The 17,611-nt window shown below is 36.5% G+C and overlaps 3 protein-coding genes across 6 annotated transcripts in view; 2 read left to right on the top strand and 1 right to left on the bottom strand.

The window, feature by feature from the left end:
• LOC120625135 overlaps positions 1-17,611 on the top strand; it is a 99,169-nt gene that overhangs the window by 14,250 nt on the left and 67,308 nt on the right. The window lies entirely within an intron of this gene.
• On the bottom strand, positions 11,900-15,209 carry LOC120625133 (protein ALP1-like). Of its 4 annotated transcripts, none has more exons than XM_039892076.1 (3): positions 14,687-15,209; positions 13,148-13,401; positions 11,900-12,228 (listed from the first exon to the last, which is right to left on the bottom strand). In XM_039892076.1, exons 1-3 carry the CDS (start codon positions 14,977-14,979, stop codon positions 12,182-12,184), a joined length of 594 nt encoding a protein of 197 aa, XP_039748010.1. In that variant the 5' UTR covers positions 14,980-15,209; the 3' UTR covers positions 11,900-12,181. The 4 variants fall into 4 exon arrangements, with proteins under 4 accessions (XP_039748010.1, XP_039748009.1, XP_039748012.1 ...); XM_039892075.1 differs by lacking the exon at positions 11,900-12,228 and adding an exon at positions 12,389-13,060; XM_039892078.1 differs by lacking the exon at positions 11,900-12,228 and adding an exon at positions 12,389-12,831.
• On the top strand, positions 12,237-14,489 carry LOC120625134. Its single transcript, XM_039892079.1, has 2 exons — positions 12,237-12,390; positions 13,533-14,489. Exons 1-2 carry the CDS (start codon positions 12,258-12,260, stop codon positions 14,261-14,263), a joined length of 864 nt encoding a protein of 287 aa, XP_039748013.1. The 5' UTR covers positions 12,237-12,257; the 3' UTR covers positions 14,264-14,489.

The following is a 17,611-nucleotide window of genomic DNA, read 5'->3' as shown; positions in this document are numbered from 1 at the left end:
ATACACTTTTATTGTACACCAAAGAAAAAAATAGTTACAGAGATATAAATACATATCATGAGAGTACAATTTGGTGGCCTTATCGCTACTTAGCGATTTCTTCCCGGCAACCAATGACGTAAAAGGAAAAAAACATAGATAAGAGGTAGGTGGTGCAATAAATAAGATTTTAAATTATACAAATATATAAATAAAATATATATATTTATATATATATATATATATTACAACTACAACAACTACTACTACTATGGCAACTAGCTACGGCCGATACCTCTCACCAAACCAGACGAGAGAAAATTCCGAAATTATTAATTCCACTATTGTGCCATAGAGGCCATTAAACTTAGATATTTTAGCATTCCATTAAAACCGCGAGATGACACAAATTACTAAAGCTCAAATCCACAGACCCGAGCCCTATGACCTCGTTGCACAAGCACGTTGAAAGCCGGGTCCACATATCTATCATTTGCCCTATCCGGACTGTACCCGTATCCCCGACGCGTATAAAACCTAATACTATTCACTGGCCCGACCCGGGGATCTCAGAACATCGTCGAACATGAACAACACAAAAACTAAGTGTGTGGAATTTATTTTATTTTACCAAATGTAAAGAAAGTTAATAAAAATATAATAATAAATGGAGAATCACTAAAAATGGAAGATTCCACAGTTTTTCTGGGCATGACCTTGGATTGTAAGCTTCAGTGGGGTACCCATATAGATACACTAGCAGGTAAACTAAGCTCGGCTGCCTACGCCGTCAGGAAAATTAGACAGATTACTGACGTAGAAACAGCAAGACTTGTTTACTTCGCGTACTTTCATAGTGTGATGTCTTACGGGATCTTATTATGGGGCAAAGCTGCTGATATTGAAACTATATTCATATTGCAGAAAAGAGCTGTACGGTCAATATATAAACTTAAATCACGTGAATCCCTCCGTGAAAAATTTAAAGAAATTGGTATACTTACGGTAGCCTCACAATACATTTATAACAATATAGTATTTGTAAGACAACATATTAGTCTTTATAAACAAAAAGTGGATATAAACAGTCGACTTACAAGAAATGGTCATAAATTAGTGACATCTGCATATCGTCTGCGAAAGGTGCAGAAGTCATTTGTGGGATTGAGTATACGCTTTTATAATATGATTCCTAAGGTAATTTTGGACCTACCAATCCATAAGCTTAAAGAATGTGTTAAAACACATTTATTACAGCGAGGTTATTATACAATTGATGAGTTTCTTAATGACAAGGTTGCTTGGAAGCATCCGGCTCCGCTTTCATCTCTCACAAGATAGAAAAATGAATGTTAAAATATAAAATGTAAATTTTTGATGTTGGAAAAGAGCAACTGCTGAGTTTCTTGCCGGCTTCTTCTCGGTAGAATCTGCCTTCCGAACCGGTGGTAGAGTCACTACACACGGACAGACTTGACGTTTCAAAAGTGCTTGTATAAGGCCTACTTGAAATAAATGAATTTTGAATTTTGAATTTTGAATTTGAATTTTTGAATTTGAATTCATGCTAACCACTAGACAAACGGGGCAGTTGTGCAACGCGTATCATGACTGGGTGAAGTTGTACATCATGATAAGCGGTCTCTATACCTATAAGTTATATGTATTTCACAGATGTTTCTCTTTTATAGTTAAGTGATACTGAAGCTATGCAATTTCCAAACGGGACGGGGAAGCCCACGACCCATTACCGAAAGGTTTTAGTTATAATCTCATATCCATGTAACACATAGGAATGATGTTAGAGCGATTCATACCCAACTTTTGCATTGTTTTTGTTCGATTATCGAAGAAGAGCTTACATATACCTAACTGGACAATTTGTTATTGTATGTACTATGTATATGATATGAAGTAAACCGAAAAGCACCAACAAAGCGCTACGACGAATGATATTGATCGTATCGGGCAAACTATACCTATCTGGACCCGGCTTAAGTTGCTAGATAAATACATAGATTGTCCACAGATGACGTCAATTCGCCCGATTCAATATTTTAACACTCATATAAGTAATGTCATACAGTCATACGAAATGTGTAATTGCCATCGCAAATACGAATACCTAGTCTAAGATCTGGGGGCTTAGTATTGACGCAGAAACCTTTAATAGGTTTAAATGACAATAAGATGGTGATAACAAAAATAACACCCGCCGAGTTTGTCGTGGACTCCTTTTCGTTGTTGGCACCGTCGCAGACTAATTGCTATGTACGTACGTTATGAAGACGAATCCAGAAATATTTACCTTGCCGTAAACCGCGCACTTGCAAATTATGGAACAACCTCCCATCTGATGTGTTTCCTCAAAAATACAATCTAGGGTTATTCAAGGGGCGGATAAACAAATTCCTTAAAAGCCGGTAACGCATCGGTGGCTCCTCTGGTGCTGCAGATGTTTATGGGCGGCGGTGATCACTTATTCATAGCGGGCCAACGAGAAGGTGACCCACGTACTCGTTGGCCCGCTATTAATATAAAAAAAAAACTCTATAGGGCATGCAACGAGCATGTCCTATACAATATGCTGTCCTGTGTCCATCAATTTCAGGCGTAAGTGATAAGCCGATCATGTACCTGTCATTACACAGGCTACCACGCCCTTCTGACCGGAACACAACATTGCAACAATGCTGCTTAGCTTATTTGACGGAGTTATGCAAATAAAAAAAACATCCGAATATATAACTTCCTCGCTTTTGGATTCGGTTAAAAAGTAGCGTTGGCCCTATGAACTACAAGGTGTTAAAGGACAAAGGACAAAATAAAAGAAAAAATACTGTAGGTTAGGTACCTGTACTCGTTGGTCGTGCAGCTGTAGGTGGTACAAAGAAGTTACTAACTCTTAGTCTATATTTACTTACTTAACACCACCGATAGTTCTCTGGTGTATCTTACATAACGAGTTGTTCGATTGACTATAATAATGTTCTTTGCAAGTAATTGAATATAATGACTAAACCATTATACTCGTAAATACATCACATGACTGGCGGGTGGTGGTATTACAACCGACTCGAAAAATGATTGGCGACAGAAAATAATGCACAAAACCGGTTGCTCTTGTACTAAAACAATGAAAAAGATGTAACAACTTTAATCACTAAGAATACAGGTAGAGATGCGTCTAACTTTCAAAGCAAATGTAAATTCCCGCGAAGCTGAATTATGAATCTGTTCGTTAATTTGTTTATTTGTTACCTATGCTCAAGCACTGCATCGATTTTGAAGAAATTTGCAGCATTCGTAGCTTACATTAGCAACCGTTTCCCGGTCCCGCGAGATTAAAAAATATAGTTTTATTTAACTACGCATGTCTTCGCAGGTAAAAGCATATTGCCAACATATTGCTTAGATATAGTTTGCATTCTGAAGACGGTCGCATCAAATATGATCAAATAAAGTCGCGGGCGATAGTCAGTCGCTTATTTCTGCTGCAAAACGGCGTTGTTGCCATGCTGTGTCGGTCAGAAAGGCGTGGTTGCCGCTGCAATTAATAGGCACATGCAATATATACCATATATTGTACACCTATATACAATATCTTTATATATATATTTCTTGTGTGCGTGTGTATGTCACTGAACTCCTCCTAAGCGGCTGGACCGATTTGAATGAATTTTTCGGTATGCGTTTGGGTGGCACCCTGGATGGTTTAGATTCACAAATCAGCCCGACAGATGGCGCTGGGGTCCGCTAGTATAGTATATATTGCATAGTATAGAGGATTCAACCTGATTTATACAAGAAATTATTTACTTTTTAGCTAGTATAACATTTATTTCCGAAGTTGTTATTTTTCTGTAATATTATAGTACGCTACCGATGTTGACTTAAGCACCATTGCTATTCATCACCCCTTCCTTCCTTTTACTATCGTTCTTGCACGTACTCGTACTTCACTCACTGATAAGCCATTTCGAATTCTGCGAATGTAGAGAGATGCGGGTCTCATATGTAGGAACCTGCATACATTAGGCAACAATGCGAAACATCTGTCCCGCATGCTATTGCATTTTAGGTTTTAAAGTTCTGTAAATATTTTTAAATAATTGTTAAATATATTTTATTTATAAGCGGCGATAACCAACCTTTCAATCCCGACACGCACCGACGAATTTTTTGGAGTTATGTGCGTTTCGAGCAATTAATAATAATTTTTCACTTACTTAAACGTTGAACGGAAACATAACGACGTAGCATGTCTAATATTGACATTACTCGATTTTTCAAAAGTGCAGCTAAACCTGAAATTCAAAATTAATTGAATTACTTTTTCTGCAGATTACTATTCCAGCGCCTTGGGAACCCCACATCCGTAATCCGCTATTCCCAACCGATGAACGTTCGTTCAACGAACGGAACGTTCTAGAGTATATTTTGGAACTGTACAATAATAATATCGTCGTCCATTGTTGATAAATTTGGCCACTGTCCGCGGGGTGTGCCGCTTCGTGTGACTGCCAGAATTGATTCTGAGAAAAGTAACTACCTACTCCCGCTACACTTGCTCGCAACGTGGATCTTATTACATAATTTGTGCTTCGCTAACACTTGTGTTAGCGAAGCAACTCACTCACAAGTTTGTAACTCACTGCAAGTTATCAGTATGTAGATGAAGCATTTTTAATTAAATCGGATATTTAGAGCTTGAATAAATTATGTTATATATACCTTCATTATGGTAAATTTAAAAATAATTAATACCTCCACAAAACAAAAACCGCCCTGCCCTGTATAAGTACAAGTATTCACACTAGTATTCGGCCCATGTAACTGAATTTATAGTACTTATTTGCTACTAATAAAAAAAAAACAAAGAACTTTTTTTTAATTTTTGTCTGTCTGACTGTTGGCTAAGGCTGTGTTCTACCTTAAAAGGGGGTGACATGAGAGTTGCAGTATTACAGTCGAAGAAGTTACGGCATTCATTTATTTTATAAAAACACTTTCAATTGCGTTTTTTTATCAAAACTACCCTAAAGTGTAAAGAATACAGTAGTTACAGTAGTTAAGTTGGAAAGTTTAAACGTATTTCAAATTTAAGGTATACGCGGACAAAGTGGCGGGCGTCTGCTAGTCTGTAAATAAAGTAGGGATGGTAAATGGAAGGTTTTAGAAAGGGTTGTCATCTTTAAGCCGTGAGAACGGGCATTTATCTTAAGGGTCCAAGGCCTCCGTGCTCAGAGTGAGCGGTTGCTTGGTGATCTAGATATATCTTTGTATCTGCAAGGATTCTCACCGCTGTTTACAATTATTATGCAAGATTCTCAGTATCTCATTAAGTAGATGCTCCAGCTATCGATATACAGGGTTCAATAAAAATACCAAAAAGCCCTCGGCCTATAGTTGTTTGCATTAAAACTAACAACATTTATTCCAAGACTTTTTAAAAACTGAATAGTTTGCGAAATATTTAATATTTTTTATAGATACTCTACTTGTCACTACTCTGTAAGGTAAACTCGGCGACAGCGCGAACTACGACGCTATAGTGCCGTCTCTTACCCGACTACGCGATGTTGTCGAGTCACATGTTTTTGGTTTCACAGTGTAATGTCACTTTCCAGAAATAACATGTATTCATTTTTTTCAAGTCGTGGAAAAAAAAAGTTAGTTTTGATGTTAGGAACGCTAAAGCCGAGAGCTTTGTGGAAATTTTTATTTAACCCTGTATATGTTCACATGCTACACAGAGTAAATAGTCTGAAAAATTGTTTAAAAAGTAATAATTCCCTTATTCTCTAATCTTGCCATCATCATTATGAAGCCGTTAGCTGCTTACTACAAGGCACGGTTCCCTCTCAGAAGTTGGAGGATTAGTTTCCTCGTGATGTTTTTAGTCAGCTTTACAATAAGTTATATACAACGTGTAAATGAAAACCCAAATAATACATCACAGGCTTAAGAGGTACATTATGTATTGCCACTGAGACTTATCTGTGAAACCGAAAACCTAATAGTTTTTGAGTAAACCACTGCCCTAGTTTTATTGAGAGAAATCAGACGCAGACCTAACATCAGGTGTACCGTGTACAATTAAAATCATGTGGCTCTTGCCACTTTATAAGGAACGCGTCGCGTACCGTAGGTACTATGCCCGTGGCAATATTTTATCCTCAATAGGGTTTTCATAAGTAAACGCTTAGAATGTTTTAAATTCGTTTGTATGGAAAATAAATCACACGTTTGTTCGTAGTTTCTATACATCATATAGCATCATAACAAGGTGAGATTGCAGTTAAAGTCTAACATGTGTGGAATAAAAAAAGAGGTATTAGAAATGGAGGAGACAATTATGTGAATAAATGAATGCCTGTATACTTACACTTTTATTGCACACCTCTGAAAAAAGTAGTTAAAGATATAGGTATATAAACATACTAGAGTAAGAAGGCACAATTTGGTGGCTTTATAAATTACTTTCAGGCAACCACATTCACATTCAAATTCAAAAAAATCTTTATACACAGGCACTTATGAAGCGTTCATACAAATATGTTTATATAATTGTAAGGGAATGGTAATAGCTTCGTTCGCTAAATAAAACCTGAAGCTACAAGGGTTCCAAACGCGCCCTAGTATAAGAAGAGTCGACAACAAACTAAGCCCGGTTATTTTTTTGTTATCACCATTTCACAGTAAATTAATATGAAGCTATGAAGTTAGAGCAATGCACACCTAAGCTTTTCTATCGTTTGAGTGATCCTTAACATTATAATAAGATTTTTCTGTTAGTTAACGTTTTATATAAACCAAAGGCGTAAAAAGAAAACAAAATATAGAAATTAGTTCAAATATGCTATAAAATAAATCTGAACTAAATTGCCGACGAGTCGAAATAATTTGCAAAGTAAGGCAACAACATTATCAGCTATTAAGTAGTTCAACGATTTGTAAATCAATGTATTATGATGACAATCACCTAGATATGAAGGCAAGAAAGTTAGCAAAAATTACTTAACTGGATTTGATTTGTTAAATTTAATTTACTTACGTTTGCTATTTTCGCTTGTTAGTAAGATTACAGATGTGTCACACATAAATCATTACAAACAATAGCAATTAGAACACAACATAACATATATATTTAATGTCAGATTTATTGCTTTGCAAACTACGTAGATTAGTATTTTTTTCACGATGATTTAAAAACTATTTCATTTAATTCATCATTAAAGCTTCTCAATATTATAATACCACGCTCACCATTTTAAAATTTCATGACCTACTTTATATATATTGAATAAAATAATTATATATTTCGATGGCGTTAGGGGTAAACTCAATATATGGTTGTGGCAAATGCACAAAGTCGTGGATAAGGGTTAGTTTTTACCATTTTGGTAACTGAATCCAAGCGGGTACCCCGATGAGCTCTCTCCCTCAAAGCTCTACTGAGCACATTTGTTCTATGTGTAGGTTTCGGTTCCTTACACATAATCTAAGGCATTGAGATAATATGGTAGACTAAGAAGTCTGAAAATAATTCACTTCTTTTTGGCATCCGTTTTTTTGTCTTGTAATAATTGACAGACCAAGCTGATGGCCAACCTGATGGCCAACCTGATGGACTCAGTGGCGGTACTACCATAGAAGCCGAAAAGCCAGGCTTTTATTATCAATCGAAATTTCTAATCATAACTCGCGTGTGGACCATAATCGTAGTGTTTTTCAAATGTAATATTTGAAAAACACTATTTGATGTTTGTTATTTGGCACATCAACAGCTGCCTTATATTGACCATATGGTTTGTCGAAGTAGTCCTACATGTAACTGGGCTTGCTCTTATTCAAGACCCTAGGAACGCCACTGCTGATGGTATGTGGAAAACCATCGCCTATAAACAGAGCAATACTTCACAGGGCATGCAGGGAGTACGTCCTGCAACATGTCCTTTCGTTTGAGGCTTAACACCTAAGCCTCATGTACCTGAAATGATACCGGCAACCACGCCCTTCAGACCGACACAGCATTGCAACAATGCTGCTTAGCGGCAGAAATAGGCATGGCGATAGTACTTCACTGGACGAACTCTGTCACAAAAAGCTTCTAGTACTGCTAATCAAAAAACGACTGCTACTCGATACGTGTAATAAAGTTCCTAGCTAGCCAATCCGAAACCTTTTTCTTTTGACGGCCGATTGGCGCAGTTTGCAGCGACCCTGCTTTCTGAGTCCAAGACCGTGTTCGATTCCCACAACTGGAAAATGTTTGTGTGATGAATATTTTTCAGTGTCTGGGTGTTTATATGTATATTCTAAGCATTTATGTATATTATTTATAAATATATTCATCAGTCATCTTAGTACCCATAACAAAGGCTACGCTTACTTTGGGGCTAGATGGCGATGTGTGTATTGTCATAATATACCGGATGTTTGGTGCATCGTGTGCCAAATCGAATCTGATGATTGGAGGGGTCTTTGGCTATCTCTTCAGCCCTCGTAAAAAAATCTTGCTCAAACGGTTTTTTTTATACTGATTTTAAATTGTTTTTTTAAAAATTGTAAAAATTCTACATTTAAATTTTAATAAAAAATAAAGTTGTTAAGTATTAATTAATTTTCTTTTTAATCTTTAATTTGTAACGTTTTACGCTTCTTTTGAAACTAGAATTACACGCCAGCAACATCTAGTTTTTGTTTTACAGCCCCGCAAAGTTTTTTTTACGTAAAAAAATAAGCTTGAACGTCAACTTTCGGTTTTAATAAAAAAAAAACTAAAAGTGATCATGTTCTTCCAATTTTTTTAAAACATCTCTGGACTGTCCCCTTTCTAATGGTGTGCAATATGCCATGAAAAGTAATTAGTAACATCACTAATTTTCAAATTTTCTAAACTTAGTCACAATTTTCTAATATTCAACAGATGAAAGAAAAACAAGTTTTTGCGTAAATAAAACTCACAAGCAGGTAAAATTTTTAAATTTCGTAGGTTTTACTTGAAATAAAAATAATACATTGCATTTGAAACATTTATTTCATAATTTTTACAAATTCTGCTCAAATTGTTCACCCCTGTTTCGAATGCAGGCCCGACATCTTTGACGTATTGTTACAGTTGTAGTCCGAAGCCGTATTTCGTTCTTAATTGTACCGAAGGCCGCTTCTATGCGTTGTATTAGTACCTCCCTCGTTGGGACTTCTGTGGCGTATACTAGCTCTTTGGCACGTCCCCAGACATAAAAATCTAACGGAGTTAAGTCTGGGGAACGTGGAGGCCATGCAATAGGCCCATCGCGCCCAATCCACGAATTGGGGAACACATTATCGAGGTATTCCCTCACAGTTAAACGCCAATGCGCGGGACAGCCGTCATTTTGAAATACTATGGGCACATCTTCATTAAACACGGGCACCTCGGCCAATAATTCCGGCAGATCATTTTGCAGGAACTCTAAATAATTATCGCCATTTAAGTTATCAGGCAGGTAGTGCGGTCCAATTACCTGATTCCCAATCACTCCTGCCCAAACGTTCACACTAAACCGTCTTTGAAAAGATTGCTGTCTTTTGGCATGTGGGTTTTGCCGTTTCGGTGCCCAATGGTGTAAATTGTGCAAGTTAAGAATCCCTTCTCTGGTAAATTTGGATTCGTCAGTCCACAGTATTCTTTTTAAAAAATCAGGATTATCCACATCTGTGTGTAACAAAAACCGACAAAAGTGCATTCGTCTGTCAAAGTCGCCACCCTCAAGACCTGCAACAACCAAAAATCTTTTTAATTCCCCTTGAGCAGTAATTAATTGCACTAGAAGATTATGGATACCTGCTAAACAAAGGCAACGTCAAACAAAGGTTTTAAATTACGTACCTTGAACCGGAGTCTCGTGGAATGGATATTTTTCGTTTTGTCGAAGGACTTTCCACACTTTCCATATTGAAATATCAAGTTGTGCCGCCACATATCTAATGCTTCTTGTGTCGTCTTCCTCAAAAAGTGCCAGTATTCTCTCGTCCACTTCAACATTATGTCGCACAACATGTCCCCTTGGTTCATGAAAATTGACACTCCCAGTCTCGCGTAAACGTCGGTATGTGTCTTGGAAGACTCTGCGGCCAGGTAATCGTCGACCAGGAAAGCGTTCCTGGTAAAGTCGTTGCGCTGCACGAGCGACACCACGGGCTGCACCATAAACCATTATGATGTCCGCATATTCCTCGTTAGAGTATGTCGTCATTGCAACAACAAAAAAGTCAACAAAGTTTAACAATAACACCAAAAGTAAATAAAACGTAACAAAAAACAACAAAACTTAACGAAAACTAAATAAAAGAATCGTGGAGTACAGTAAGCTAGCACACACGTTAGGCAGCAGAGGCAGTGATGTCTCGACTAAAAAATAAGATGGCCGCCGTGTCGACGCGACGCGGGGCCCGTTCGCGATTGGTTCAAACAGGTTTGCACTATGCAAGAAAGGAATAGAAGATAGATTTCGCTTCACTAGAGTGAAAAAACTATTTTTGCCTGTTTAAACGAACAACGGGCGTATAACTTTATGAAAGAGACAGAAAATGTCATCTGCCTTGTGAATTGTGAGTGTTATTTACGCAAACCCTTGTTTTTCTTTCACCTGTTGAATATTAGAAAATTGCGACCAAGTTTAGAAAATTTGAAAATTAGTGATGTTACTAATTACTTTTCATGGCATATTGCACACCATTAGAAAGGGGACAGTCCAGAGATGTTTTAAAAAAATTGGAAGAACATGATCACTTTTAGTTTTTTTTTTATTAAAACCGAAAGTTGACGTTCAAGCTTATTTTTTTACGTAAAAAAAACTTTGCGGGGCTGTAAAACAAAAACTAGATGTTGCTGGCGTGTAATTCTAGTTTCAAAAGAAGCGTAAAACGTTACAAATTAAAGATTAAAAAGAAAATTAATTAATACTTAACAACTTTATTTTTTATTAAAATTTAAATGTAGAATTTTTACAATTTTTAAAAAAACAATTTAAAATCAGTATAAAAAAAACCGTTTGAGCAAGATTTTTTTACGAGGGCTGAAGAGATAGCCAAAGACCCCTCCAATCATCAGATTCGATTTGGCACACGATGCACCAAACATCCTGTATTTATTATTATTATTATTTCTCACCGCTGCACTATAAAGGCTTTACTTCTTACTGGTGCCTGTTATATTTTCGTACAAAACCTGTTCTGATCGGCGCTGAAGCTACGTTAACGTTTCATTAAAATCGGGTCAGGGCCTCACCGTGACCGATTAAAAAAACACCTTGATATACCAAATTATGCATTTAAAAATGGATGCATTCGTTTATGTCATATAAAACACTAGCGGTGCCTAGTGGTTTTGCCCGCACACAATTTCTGATAGTTTATATTTCTGATACAATTTGTTTTGTGCCTTCCTACACCCTAATAATTTGATTATGTACCAAATGCAAAAAATATTTTATCTCATTCTGAAAAAATAAACTTAGAGCCCCTTTTTAACTACTTTGGAGTACAATTTTCCTGAAAATCCAGAAACATGCAGTTCACTGTTTTATTTGTCATATAAACTTTCATCCCCTATTTTAACTCGTAAATTAAAAACTTTATAATTTAGTATATTCTAAATCATAGATAGGTACGCTTATTTACATTTCCATACACGCAAATTGAGCTATTAATAAAAGATGTTTCTAGATTGGCAGTTCCAGAGATTAGCGTGTTAAAACAAACAACTCAGCTTTATTATTAGTATGACTTCGTCCGCATCCTCGTTACGTAGTAAATATCATAAGTATCGATAGCAAAAAAATGTTAATAAGTGTATCTATAGGGAAGAACTCAATTATCTTTAGCAACTAGGTATCTACATACCTACCTAAGGATCTGTACACTTAGGGCCGGCGCCCATTGTCGGCATCGGCACGACTGAGGATTTTAGGTGGCAAATAGCAATATACATTAACATAATGACAATAAAGTAGAAATTTCCATTATATATGGTCGTAATAACAAAAATACCGCTTCGGTATGCTTGAGGCTGCTGTATCGGCAGCCTTAAGAATGCTTCGGGATGCTTCGGCATCCTTCGGCATCCTTCGGTACCCGCCGGCGCCGAGGCACCACTCGGGGATAGCTTGCCCTGCGGGGCGAGGGGAGGCATCCGCCATTTGAATCATTTGACTCACACACAACACAATCGAGGTAACCACTGCGTGTATCGGTTGTTTGCTGTAACAACGAATTTTCTTGTAACAACGATGGCGGAAGAAAAGCTAATTAATTTAGTTCGTCTACACGAGTGTTTATACAATATAAAATCGCGTCACTACAGTGACCAACACATGAAAAATAATGCGTGGGAGCAAATCGCCAAAGAATTCAATAAAACACGTAAGTAAGCATCATAAACATTGTATTTTTTATTGAGTTATAATAAGTATAAGTATATATAATATATAATTAATTACATTGACTTATAGATCGTTGGTATTTTATGATCTATTGACAATATTATTCTGCCAACTAACTGACCCATGTTCAGAGTTAAAATATTGTTTAAATTGATCTCTAATGACCATACCCTCGCACATGATAATATCGGTATCGCCAACTACATTGTTATCCACGGAACTTTCTAAAATGTCACTTTCCTGTAGTGGGTTTGGAAGTTCCGTCGTTGCATTGTTAATGATGTAATTATGTAAAGAACAGCAGGCTAAAATGATGTTATCTATATATTTTGCTTGTACTTGCATTCTCCTCTGAAATATTTCAAACCTTGATTGAAGAATGCCAAAAGCACTCTCCACAATACGCCTTGCTCGACTTAGTCTGTAATTAAAAACTCTTTTCTCTATATTTGCCAATTGATTCGCAGGGTACGGTCTCATTATATTTTTCGTTAGTGGAAATGCTTCATCAGCAACAAAAACATAGGGTAATTCTTCAGTTATTCCTCGTAAGCTCACATTTTGAGGAATATTTAAGGTGTCGTTTTGCAATTTTAAACCCAATTTTGAATGATCTAATATACCACCGTCGCTATTTCTACCATAAGCACCTACATCGACAATGACAAATCTGTATTTAGCATCTGCTACAGCCAACAGAACGATACTAAAAAATTTTTTATAATTAAAATACATACTTCCACTATTATTTGGAGCTCGTATCTTGAAGTGCTTGCCATCTATGGCACCAATACAATTTGGAAAATTCCATATTTCATCAAAGTCTTTAGCAATTATCTTCCATTGTGCTGTTGTTGGTTTTGGCAGAACGATACGGCCAAGAATATTCCAGATTACACGGCAGGTTTCATGGACTATACAACGAACTGTACTAAATCCCATTCGGTAATTGAATGCTAAAGTTTTGAAACTGACTCCTGTGATTAAAAACCTGAAAAGAAACATTATATTTTTAAATATAGCTTAGGTAGGTACCTATTAATCTATTGCCACTTGGAAAACCTGCGTGAAAACCCCTCACTAACAAACCATTCATTTATATGTTTATTATATTATTTTCAGCTCAAGAATGCCTCAAGATGTGGACGAACATCAGAAACAACTATCGAAAAGCGATAAAAAATAGAACAAGCAAAAGTGGTGATTCTGCAAAGCCACAAAGGCCAATAAAACACGAAAGAGAACTCCAATTCTTAACTACATTTTTACAAAATAGAGCACAGGTATCTAATTTAGATTCGTCTTCCGAGGACACACAAGATTCTTTCTTGGATTCTCTTCAATCACGGCCACAATCACAAATGTCACATTCAGATTCACAAAACTCGCGTCCTCGATCACAAAACATAACCACAGCTGAGATATTAAAAAATTATATAGATTCTAAAAATAACGAAGATGAACATCCTATAGATATATTTTTTAAATCAATGTCTGCTACAGTAAAATCTTTACCGAAAAAGTTGCAACTTCAAGTGAAAAGAGATGTATTGCTTATTGTTAATAAGGCAGAAATCGAATATTCAGAAATGTTAGAAGCACCACAGCATATTGAAACAACAAGATCTATTAATGAACCATCCACATCGAAACAAAAACCTCCTGTGAATCAATCAAACTACACCATGGACGATTTTTCTTATTACACACCCCAAGCAACATCCGTAAATAACGAGGACAACATACATTCAACATTGAAATATACACCGACACCCATACCTAGATGCCAAGACCAAAACATTGAAATCAGTGATTACCAGAATATTGAAACCAATGATTACCAGAATTTGTAATTTCTTTAACATATTATTACCTGCAGCAAAGCTAATGTGATTAAAAATAAAGATATGACTCCAATGTCATCAACAATCGCTCCACGACGACAGTTCTATGACCGGCGCAGCATGAAATATAGATTCAGACGAAATAGTAATGTAGTCTGCGATCTGAAGTCACCATTCGAATCATACCTGTACGAGTATATGTGAATTAAAAAATAATAAATATGATTATTAACACATTAAAGTATTGTTTATTATTAACTAACTAAGGGAACTATTTAATTTTCCGGGATAAAAAGTAGCTTATGTCACTCTCCAGGTCCTCAACTATACCCAATCAAAAAATCACGTCAATCCGTGGCTTTCTTGCAGCGTGATTGAAGGACAAACCAACAAACACACTTTCGCATTTATAATATTAGTATGATTACTCACCTCAAGCACACAGACAATCTTTCTTCAACAGATATAGGTGTGCGAAAATTTGATTGTTTTTTCTCCATGAAAGGTCGAAGCAAATGAACCAGACTTTCAAAATTTTCATAACTCATTCTATAGTAGTCATAAAATTTTCGCACGTCATAACGCAAATCATTGAATAAATTGTTGAATTCACCGGACGTATATCGTTGCTTCCAAAGGTTGTTCACCCAAAATCTTCTTGATTGATTAGATTTCTCTTCTTCTTCAGCAAGAGCTGCTATGAGCACTAGATCCCAGTCCACCATATTAAATACAACTCACACAACTAGCTTGTAACAACTCTGAAACTGTTTTGACGAGAAATACGATATTGAGACGCTTCGGCAAGCTACAGGACGGTGCGGCATGCTAAAGGACGCCTCGTCATCCCTAAGAACGTTGCAGCATGCCAAAGCATAGTTTCCATCAGTGTGCGCTTGCATGTAGGATGCCGAAGGATCCTGTTCCTTGCCGATGCCGACAATGGGCGCCGGCCCTTAATTAGGAATCAAAGTCAAAGTCAAAGTCAAAAATATATTTATTCAAGTAGGGCCTACTTAGGTAGTAGTAGTAGTATAGGTGGCACTTTTGATGCGTACATTACATAAGACACTGTAGTGACATGATGGCGATATCCATATTCCTTACGCGAAGCAGTAGTAAATATATGTTACCTTTGAACAATATAAGGACTCAGACAGACAGATGGACCAAGATCCAACTTAGAAAACCCCTCGTTTTGTACATGTTTACGAGCATTCTTAGCTACAACTGTTTTGGTAGCCTTTTCTATCGGTAGGTATATATTTTACTTCGTGCGTCAAATCTGCAGGTCTTATACCTTGGCAACGTCATGTTTTTTCACAAGTATTATTATTTACCTCGTAAGTACAATGTTTAAGTTATAACCATACAAAATGTCTTATTGTCTGTATGTGTTAAATGTTAAAAAATACCAACTGTTATAAGGCATATCGTTAATTGCTAACGGTGCCCTGCGATTTCACCCTCATGTCATTTTAACATGATAAATTACTGATGTCCCATTAAAAAAAATCGCGGGGCCTAATACCCGTCACCAGAAAGCAAGTGAGGCAATTACCTATATGTATAAAGCTTGAAAATAAAATAATTTGCTACAAAACTTTCTTTACCAATAAAACTTTTTAGAGATAATTATGTTCGAAGTGCAGAACATGTGTTTCTTAGTGTGTAATCAAAAGCGAATACCAAGTTTCACAGATATAACTTGTAAATTATGGATTTTCATACAAACTTTCTTATCCTTTTTAATCAACCCCAAGGATAGGATTTTAAAAAAGTTTTTGAAGTGCTTGTAGAGTTCCCAAAGAATATACTCTCTAAATTACAGATTTTGGGCTGTAGTTTGTCGGTCCGTCATGATAAATTTACTCTCCGCGAGAAATGAGTTGGCGCGGATAAAGTCGCGTGTTAACTTCTAGTTGCAAGTATAATATGTACAAAAAATACATTATCATAATGATCTTCAAGCGAAATACCTATTTGCTAATGTTAGCTATAAAAACACAAGGAAATTATACAATTTAAACATCCAAAGAAGGTTACAATAAAAAAAGTATCGAGTGTCAATTTAAAAATAGCGTAAGCACCACAGCCATTTGCTTTGCTTTTAAACTTTAGCCAGTAAAGTTAAAATCGTATAAGCCAATTAAGAAATAAACTATTTCTTAGACAATAACTCCGTTTTTCACGTCTATGGCGCACGGACAGCATCATATATAATTATAGGATAGGTATTTACCTACTGTGTATAATTTTGGGGTGTGGGCATTAAAAAAGTATATATTTTTCAAAAGAAAATTAAAACACCGACGGCCGATCGGCGTAGTGGGCAGCGACCCTGGTTTCTGAGTCCAAGGCCGTGGTTTCGATTCCCGCAACTGGACAATGTTTGTGTGATGAACATGAATGTTTTTCAGTGTCTAAGTGTTTATCAATATATTAAAAGTATTTATGTAGTGTACAAGCTTACTTTCGGACTAGATGGCAAAAAATGTGTATTGTCGTAGTATATTTTTAAAACATTCGGAAATTATTTGTGTTGCAGCGGAATTATTTATGTTGAACGCCCTAGTCTTACTATGGTCTTAGTACGAGTATCTTGAATAATAAAAATGATAAATTTTAATTTTAAAAAACACCTTACCTTTCATTTGTTACCCACCTTGAATTGATCGCACCATTGTCATTTCAACTTGCAGATAATTTTGGCTGTGTCAGTGACTTTGGTTCTCCTGCGGATCTCTTCGTTACTAGTTATATCCTTCAGGGAAACTCCCAACATAGATCTCTCTTTCTTGAGTGCCTTCAATTTGTGGATCAGTGTATTCGTAGAAATGTATATAAATAACCCAATTCCCTCTACTGGGAAACGAACCGGGGTCCTGCCACTTATAAGACCACATGCCACGTATTGGATAGAAGCAGGCGTTACTTTGCGGAAATCCATGACATATTATGAAAATTTAGCTTACTTTGCAGAAAGCAGGAGAATCTGTATGGTATAATTTATAATTTCTTCAATCTATCAGCAATGTACCCTCTACGCACGTTTCGCACCGAAACCGCAGCATCCTCAGGAGATGTCCTGCTGTTCGCGGAGTATAGCAAATTAAGCTTAATTTTCATAACACATGTCACGTGTTATGTAAGCAGTTATTTCTATGAGACCGCAAAACACAGCCGGTGTCATTGCGTCAGCGGATGCTCTTATATCAGATATCTTCATCGGAATGTCTATAATTTCCATGTTCTTACTGCTATATTATTTACCTTTTTTTTTAATCACTACAAACGCTTGACTGCAGTCTCATCTGGTGGTAGATGATGACGCAGTTTAGGGTGGTTTGAGGAAAA

This window comes from Pararge aegeria, chromosome 7 (assembly GCF_905163445.1).
Source record: "Pararge aegeria chromosome 7, ilParAegt1.1, whole genome shotgun sequence".
Taxonomy (NCBI): domain Eukaryota; kingdom Metazoa; phylum Arthropoda; class Insecta; order Lepidoptera; family Nymphalidae; genus Pararge; species Pararge aegeria.
The sequence above is the reverse complement of the archived record's forward strand: the minus strand, read 5'-3'. Positions and strand labels throughout refer to the sequence as shown.

What these genes read in the sequence shown, in the direction of transcription:
- LOC120625134 (XM_039892079.1), top strand. Translation starts at nt 12,258, where the DNA reads ATGGCGGAAGAAAAGCTAATTAATTTAGTTCGTCTACACGAGTGTTTA. An exon ending in CAAAGAATTCAATAAAACAC is followed by an intron (nt 12,391 to 13,532) that starts GTAAGTAAGCAT and finishes TATTATTTTCAG; the next exon opens with CTCAAGAATGCCTCAAGATG.
- LOC120625133 (XM_039892074.1), bottom strand. Translation starts at nt 14,979, where the DNA reads ATGGTGGACTGGGATCTAGTGCTCATAGCAGCTCTTGCTGAAGAAGAA. An exon ending in AGATTGTCTGTGTGCTTGAG is followed by an intron (nt 13,402 to 14,686) that starts GTGAGTAATCAT and finishes GTTTCTTTTCAG; the next exon opens with GTTTTTAATCACAGGAGTCA.